The sequence below is a fragment of the Musa acuminata genome, chromosome BXJ1-5 (assembly GCF_036884655.1).
Source record: "Musa acuminata AAA Group cultivar baxijiao chromosome BXJ1-5, Cavendish_Baxijiao_AAA, whole genome shotgun sequence".
Taxonomy (NCBI): Eukaryota; Viridiplantae; Streptophyta; class Magnoliopsida; order Zingiberales; family Musaceae; genus Musa; species Musa acuminata.
Window position 1 is genome coordinate 42,729,852 of NC_088331.1, and position 8,472 is coordinate 42,738,323.

The window sequence follows — 8,472 nt, forward strand, 5'->3', positions numbered from 1 at the left end:
AGAGCATCAGGATTCCTGAATCACTGGGGGGAAGAAAGGGCTGCAAGAATTTGTTTCAAACTCCAACCACAAAGAACATAGAGCAATCGAGCAGCTTTTCATTGGAAGCAAAAAAGGAGCTTCCCTCCCAGCCCAAGCAACCCCACCACCATCACCTCGGCCCACACTTGTTTATTACTACGCACACCTCGGCCCACGCTCCAACCAACATTAACCACCCCAGGTCAAAAGCAAAGGGCGCCCGTGTAACCACAAAATGACTCCATCCCCCAAGCAAAAGGTCGACATAAATATTGCTTCGTGCTTATGCTGCTTGTGTTTGTTTGGTGTGTGGTGTGTGGAGTTTTCTGTGCGAGAGAGAGAGAGAGAGAGGGAGAGAGAGAGAGCGAGAGCTGTTTTGGTGTGTTGTTGTGGAGAAGACAGACCACGGAATCGAATCCGAGCGCCGATGTCCGAATCCCCCCGCTGTTATCTCCTTGTAGCAACCCTGCGCTTGAGCAGAACCCAAGGAGATGCAACCCCTCTGTCTCGGCCTCTCTCCCTTGCCACCACCCTATAACTCTAATTATTGCTGTGGTTATTGCTGTTGTTGCTATCCTCCTCCTCCTACTACTAACACCACTGCTGCTGCTGCGGCTGTAGTAGGAGTTGCTGCTGTTACGATCTCAGCTGCCTTTACCCTTTGGCTCGCTCTCCTTCGCCGAGTCCATCCACTGGCATGCGGAGAGCTTCTTCCCCTTGTTTTTTCTGATGGCCTCCACCTCTTTCCTCCTCTTCCCTCCCCCAGCTCATGACTCGTCTCCCTCCTCCGCTGATCAACCCAACTCCAACTGCTCCTCCTCCTCCTCTCTTATTAGAGCCAACTCTTCTCCACTTCCTCCCCTCCAACCACTACTGTTGTTGCCTCCGCAGCAGTTCCATTATTTTCGTCAGCAACAGCATCAGCAGGAGGAACAGCTTCTGCAACTCCTCTATCTCCAGCAGCAGCAGCAGCAGCAGCAGCAGCAGCAGCAGGAGGAGGAACAAGATAAGATGGTGAGGAAGAGGCTGGCTTCGGAGCTCGACCTCCAGTCCGACTCTCCATACGGCCCTGCTCGCCTCTCTCGCCGCACCACAACCGGTGCCTCCTCCTCTTCCTCCGCCAATCCTACGTTCCTAGGGGATGTCCTCCCCGGCCAGCCCTCTCCACTGTTCAATCCGCCTTCGACGCTTCCCGTTGACGTCGGCCAACAAAGCGCCGCTGCTTCCGTTTTGTTGCCAGTTACTACTAGTAGTACTCCGCCTGCCCTTCTACCGTCTTTGCCTGCTCCTCCGCCTCCAGCTCTTCCTTCGCTGGCCGTCTGTGGGTTCTCAGGCTTGCCCCTCTTTCCGCCCGATGATGATCGTATTGCTTTGCCTTCTTCGAACGCAGAGGGACTGCAGCTTGTTTCTTCCTCTGCCATCGGCGGTGGTGGTGGGAGCTCCGATGATGCCGGGGTAGGTACCGCTTGGGTGGACGGGATTATCCGCGATATCATTAATAGCTCCGCCGGCGGGGAGGTTTCCATCCCTCAGATAGTTAACAGCGTCCGCGAGATAGTACACCCATGCAACCCAGGCTTGGCGGCCCTCCTAGAGTTCCGACTCCAGTCGCTCTCATCCGGCCCATCGCCGGCCGCAGCGCTGCACTCGCTTCCCAATAGCGCAGCGCTGGATCCCTCCGACAAACGGCGGAGGGACACGAGGGTGGCTCCGCCGCTGCCGGAGACAGTACAAGCACCGAAACGAGCCAACCAGGCGCCGCCCTTCACATTCGCCCCAGCAGTTGCTGGCGGCGGATGGGAAGAACCAACAAGCCGCCTCCAAAGCGCACAACAGAACCCGCAGCCACAACAGCAACCACAACCCCAACCTCAACCTCAAAGGAGCTCCACCTCCGTTTCCTCGGACGAGGCAACGGCGGCGACGGCGGCTGCCTCAGCGGCAGCGGCAGCGGCCGCGAGGAAGAGGGAAGAGATGCAACAGAGGAAGAGGGACGAGGAGGGCCTCCACCTGCTGACGCTCCTGCTCCACTGCGCGGAAGCGGTAGCCGCCGACAACTTGGAGGAGGCGAACCGGTTGCTACTGGAGATCTCGGAGCTGTCGACCCCCTTCGGCACGTCGGCTCAGCGCGTTGCTGCCTACTTCTCGGAGGCAATGTCGGCTCGTCTGGTGAGCTCGTGCCTGGGCCTGTACGCGCCGCTTCCGACCGTGCCCCACCGCCACCGTCTGGCCTCCGCCTTCCAGGTTTTCAACGGTATCAGCCCCTTCGTAAAGTTCTCCCACTTCACGGCCAACCAGGCGATACAGGAGGCGTTCGAGCGGGAGGACCGTGTTCACATCATCGATTTCGACATCATGCAGGGCCTCCAGTGGCCGGGCCTCTTCCACATCCTGGCCTCCCGCCCCGGAGGCCCTCCGCGGGTGCGCCTCACCGGCCTCGGATCCTCCATGGACGCTCTTGAGGCCACTGGCAAGCGCCTTTCCGACTTCGCCGAGACGCTCGGCCTCCCCTTCGAGTTCGTTCCAGTTGCCGAGAAGGTCGGCAACCTGGACCCCGAGCGCCTCGGCGTGTCCCGCCGTGAGGCCCTCGCGGTGCACTGGCTGCACCACTCGCTCTACGACGTCACCGGTTCGGACACCAACACTCTCTGGCTTCTCCAAAGGTAGATGCGCAGTCTCCTTCGCAATGCTTGTAGCTTGCTTCTTTTTCTCCTCTTCAATCCCTTGGTTCTTTTAGTGCAATAGCTACTACTACTACTGAGCTTGAAAATAGAACGAACTGGCTGCACTTGGCTCTTATTTTTTCCTCTCTTCTCTTCCTCACACTTCACATGATCTTATTCCGCTTCTCCTCCTGCTGTGAGATCCAGACTTGCTTTGAAGGACTAACTATAACTACTTTGTATTCATTACCTTCCTCCTCCGTGAAAGCTCCTTGGCTTTAATCCGAGTTTCCTCATCTGTGATATATCTTTCTCGTCTCCCGTGATAATACTTTTTCTTCGAAAATGCATCTTTTACAGCTTCGACAAAGAAGAAGTTAATAGTTGTCAAAGAACAATGTTTAATATTCTTTAGCTTTGGTTTGTCCAAAGTCAAATGTAATACTAATCAGCCAAATTTCCGTCACTCGTGGAAGAAGAGACGACGTCGTTGGAGGCCGGTTGGTTAACAGAGATTGATTGAGAGGCTTTTGAGTTGCTCATGTCTTCTCTGTAGACTCTTTTTCTCCTCTCCCTTTTCGTCCATTAATCATTATCGTTACTTTTAAAAGTAGTGACGATGAAGACGGTCGATTTAGGAACAACATTAATTAATTTGCATGTGATCGTGGGTGTGTAGGTTGGCACCCAAGGTTGTAACAATGGTGGAGCAAGATCTCAGCCAAGCAGGTTCTTTCTTGGCTCGGTTCGTGGAGGCGATCCACTACTACTCGGCCCTCTTCGATTCGCTCGGCGCCAGCTACGGCGAGGACAGCCAGGAACGGCACATTGTCGAGCAGCAGCTGCTGTCTCGGGAGATCCGCAACGTGCTCGCCGTGGGTGGCCCGGCGCGCACCGGCGAGGTCAAGTTCAGCAACTGGAGGGAGAAGCTTAGTCAGTCTGGCTTCCGTGGGGTCTCGCTCGCAGGCAATGCAGCAGCCCAGGCCACCCTCCTCCTGGGCATGTTCCCCTCCGACGGCTACACCTTGGTCGAGGAGAACGGCACGCTCAAGCTGGGATGGAAGGATCTCTGCTTGCTTACAGCTTCAGCTTGGAGACCGACCAACCACCACCAGGCCGCCGCCACCTCCACCCTAGTTGCCGCCACTCGGTAGGAGAAGAACGATACATTTCATTGTTATTCCAAGTAGGTATTGCATGTTACTTGTTAGTTACTCGATAGTTCTCAGAGTTACAAAACCTCATCTTTTCTTCTTCTTCTTCTTCTTCTTCTTCTTCTTCTTCTTCGTCTTACCACCTACCACTGCTTTTCCTGTGTGCAAGAGACTGATGTCTTGCCTAACGAAGTGGTTGGGTGAGGAGAGAACGCATGTCATAGATCTGTCTTTGCTATGAATGCTTTGAACTAGGTGAGGTTAGCAGCGACACTGCTTTTTCTTCTATGGCTATTTCCAATGACATGTCCCTTTCGCTCTTACAAGCTGTACCAGCCCTGGGACTGAGATAGGGAGAGGCACTACGGTTTTGTTTGCTATCACAAGAGATAGAGATAGAGAGAGCGAGAGAGAGAAGGAAGACACAGTGAGTTGGCTGTGGGCGTGATTTATCTCTGTCAGACAGCTATTACACACATGTGTAGCCTGCAGGCCTTCCGGTGAAACCCGGTAATGATGAACAGTTTTTTACCACTTGGAGGAAGCTAAGCATGTTAGGTCTTTAATGTTTCTGAGGGCTGTGTTTCTGTGACGTATTCGACACTCATCTCAATCTTACCTTGCGGATTCATCTTAATCGTTAGGGTTTATGGCAGTGGTTGGCCCAGCAAGATATAGCAAGGGTGTACGTGACTGCAGCAGCCTCAAGTGTCACTGTCAGGTGGAAAGCGTTGGTCAAGCCATTGATTTGGTACAAAAGAATAAGCAAAGCTCATCAATCCCCCTCTCAGTCCCGCTTTACTTTCTATCAACTGCCGTGCATTTAGACCATTGGTGATTATACCATCTTTTGGTTGTGATTAAGGTGATTTAAATCACTCTAAACAGTTGTTTTCTTCTTGATAACCATAGTTAATATTACTTTCCCAACTACACCCAAGATTTTTTATAAGAAGCATTTCCAAAGAAAATGAAGTGCATATTCTTTATCCCCGGAAGAAACTCTTCTTTAGAAGCAACTAAGAAAAGGAGAACTAGAAATAAATGAAATATATATATCTTAAATATTTTTGAAAATATTCCAGAGCCAAGATCAAGAAGAACTAATTTAGAATTAATTCAACATATTTTTTGAATGTATCAACTCGTTTAGCTAGTAAAAATCTTGATAATCTATCGTAAAATCTTGAGCTTGAATTTTATTTTCGTCGTTTGTCCTTTTAAAAAAAATTATGAAGGATTATATAGATTAAATATTATCCGATTTTATTTGTTTGCCCCCAAAGGTTGTAGATGGTGGAAATTGAGATGAGCTGCAATTATATTATATTATATTATATATTCGATATTATATTATATTATATTATACTATCTGATTTAGTTTAAATTCAAGATTAACTGGGCCTAGTGACTTAGTTGAGTCGAGATATCATAGTGCTAACATGGTTTCTAACTTGATGTATATTTTCCATCGAGTTGTAACTCTTATTATTGATTTTGTGGAGTCCAATAGTTCCTATAACATCGATATGGATGATAGTGTCCTTATTTCATTTTTAAGGGACTCTAAAGGCATTTGGTTATTAGTATGATGATAGAAAATTTGGAAAACTTTGGTCAGTGAAATCTAATAATAATATTGTGTATCTTTTGATGATATTATTAAATTAGACTGTAACATCTCCGATGTCATGAAGCCTTTGTTGATTTGTAGAGAGAATACACCCGTAAATATTCTAGACAGAACTTTAAATCTCTTTCATCAAGTTTAGAACTCTCATTCTATTGGTCATTATCTTTCATCAAAATCTAATTATATCTTCAATATATAAGTTATTAAGCTACATAATCTAACATTCTACTAGTTAACCCATTAACAAGTTAAAATATAAGATAAAAGTTTAAAATAATAATAAAAATAAATTTTCAAATGCCAATAGGGATGGATAGATGCTGGCTTCAACACATTTTAATATTATACCTGATACCCCAAGGATTAATGAAATCATATGTGGCTTAAACCATCTTAATCCAAATGCAGTTGGAATTAGTAACATATTGACAAGTGCATTTAGCATGCAAAGCATTGTTCATCACATGTAGATACTCAACACTAAGACCCCTTTAGGGAAGATAACAGTGTTCCAAGCCAGAATATGCAAGCCCTTAGAGTAAGGTTCGTTACTTCAAAGAAAGTTTTTAGTAATCTTAATGATATTGTTAAGAATCTCACTCGATAAACAAGTGACAGTAAGAGAACGAAGAGGAATGGAGTTAAAGAATACAATTAATAAGCACAACCCTACCAACTCATGACAAAAAGGTGCTATGCCATGTTCCAAATCTATTTACAAAAGGTTTGGTAAGTTCGCTAAACGTTGAAGGGCGAATTCTACTTGTGCGATGAGAGTGCCAAGAAACCTAAAGGGAAAGTTATGATATTTAAGTTGTTCCATATTTCTATTAGTATCCCGAGGAAAATAAATTTCAGATTTAGAGGTGTTAACCTTTTGATTAGTAAAATCTTTGTAGGTTTGAAATATATTAAGAATGAAACAATAAGACTTTGCTCAAACAAAATAATATATCATCTATCATCCGCATATATATGAGGTGGCAAAGTTTAAATTTTTTAGTTAAAATCCATTTTAACCACTTTGGTTTTAGCTATATCACTTAAGCTTTTATAGTTTTCTCATACATTTTAAAAAACATATCATATAAGTTCATCCCGTCAAGTCTGAGTTAATAGATATTAAAATCTATTTACGGGATAAGTTGATTTATAATAAATTATTAATATAATAATATATATAATTTAAGTTTAAAAAAGAGTTAAAGTCTATTTTAACCCCTATGGTTTTAATCATGAACTACTTAAGCCCTTATGGTTTACTCACGTCTAAAATAACTCATACATTTTCAAAACCGTAGCATATAAGCTCCTTCCGTCAATAGAGTTAACAAACATTAGAGTCTGCTTACATGATATATTGACTAATAATAAATCATTAATATAATAACATGTATAATTTAATTTTTTTTTAAAAGTTAAGATTTATCTTGTCGAGGAAAAAGATGAAGCGGAGGTCGTAGCAATAGACGAAGGTGGAGAGGTGGTGGGGACGAAGACTGAGGAGGAAGAGAGACTAGGAGACCACTGTGTCTAGCATCGAACTGGTCGATACACATCCACCTAAGGTAGGACTAGAAGCTCCTGAGCACGTCGTTAGCGTGAGAAAGGTTCTATGCGTACAATGTCCTACTAAGCAATAGCGACTCGATGCTATTATTGGTGGTCGCTTCCACGACGATTCCCGTCATTAATGGTGGTCTTAGTTTTTTTTAACTTAAATTATACATATTATTATATTAATTTATTATGAGTTAGCATATCATGTAAGTAGATTCTAATGTCTATTAACTTAAACTTGACAAGATGAGCTTACATGTTATATTTTTTAAAATATAAGATTTATTTTAGATACGGATATACCATAAGGGTTTAAGTAGTCCATAGCCAAAACCACAAAAGCTAAATTAGATCTTAACCTTTTTTAAATTTAAATTATATGTATTATTATATTACTAATTTATTATGAGTCAGTATGCCATATAAGTATATTTTTATGTCTATTAACTCATAGGAGGGGTTTATATATTATATTTTTAAAAATATAAGGGTTATTTTATACACCAGTAAACTATAAGGGTTTGAGTGATTTATGACCAAAACTATAGGGGTTAAAATGGACTTTAACTCTTTTTTAAACTTAAATTATATATGTTATTATATTAATAATTTATTGTAAGTGTCACGACTTTAACGTTTGTTAACTCAAACCGATGGGAGGAGTTTATATACTATATTTTTTAAAATATAAAAATTATTTTAGATATAAATAAACAATAATTAAAGAATATCCCTTGATATATACCCTTTGAATAGAGACTGATGTTTGAGTTGGATACGCTAATAAGGGGTAGTATTACAAGAGTTTGAAACAATATTATGTGCATCCACATACTCAACCTGAAAATGTTGAAATTTAAACAATTTGTTAGATGCAATAAAAACCTTAGCAATTTGTAGAAGGACGAGATGATGATCAGAATAATTTCTAGGCATATGTTTAACAATTAAATTACCAAAAATATTAATCCAAGCACAATTGGCAGAACCAAAATATCAAAATTACCAAATCTATTGTTGGACCAAGTAAATCATTGTCCAGTGAAACCAAGATCAATTAAACTAGTATTTTTAATAAAACTATTAAACATACGAATTGAAGAATTGTTGGAAAAGCAACAGCCACCAAATTTGTCACAAGAACTATTGATACAGTTAAAATAAGTAGGAATTAAGAAAGGAAATTCACTCATATATAAAGATCCAAGGACTTTCCATAGAAAATTTTGAGAAACAAGAGAGACAATGGCATAAATTCCGGTGAAAACCCATGCAGGAGAATTCATATACTGTATAACTATATGAAGACATAGAGTTTGGGAGGAAAGCACTTTGGCGTTAATAAAGGATGAGTTCCAAAGTAATGCAAACCATTGGAAGACCAAGTACCAAAACCCTCAACATTTTCTTTTACTTGGTTTCCATGGAAGAGGTAGTCATA

The 8,472-nt window shown here is 43.1% G+C and overlaps 1 protein-coding gene across 1 annotated transcript; it reads left to right on the top strand.

Annotated features, from left to right (window-relative positions):
- Positions 1-324: 324 nt before the first annotated feature.
- On the top strand, positions 325-4,109 carry LOC135674390 (protein SCARECROW 2-like). The gene is made up of 2 exons (XM_065184191.1): positions 325-2,684; positions 3,364-4,109. Exons 1-2 carry the CDS (start codon positions 751-753, stop codon positions 3,836-3,838), a joined length of 2,409 nt encoding a protein of 802 aa, XP_065040263.1. The 5' UTR covers positions 325-750; the 3' UTR covers positions 3,839-4,109.
- Positions 4,110-8,472: the final 4,363 nt, after the last annotated feature.

Bases quoted from the DNA above. Each gene is read 5' to 3' on its own strand.
- LOC135674390 (XM_065184191.1), top strand. From the start codon at position 751: ATGGCCTCCACCTCTTTCCTCCTCTTCCCTCCCCCAGCTCATGACTCG. The intron at 2,685-3,363 runs GTAGATGCGCAG...GTGGGTGTGTAG, and splicing joins ACTCTCTGGCTTCTCCAAAG to GTTGGCACCCAAGGTTGTAA.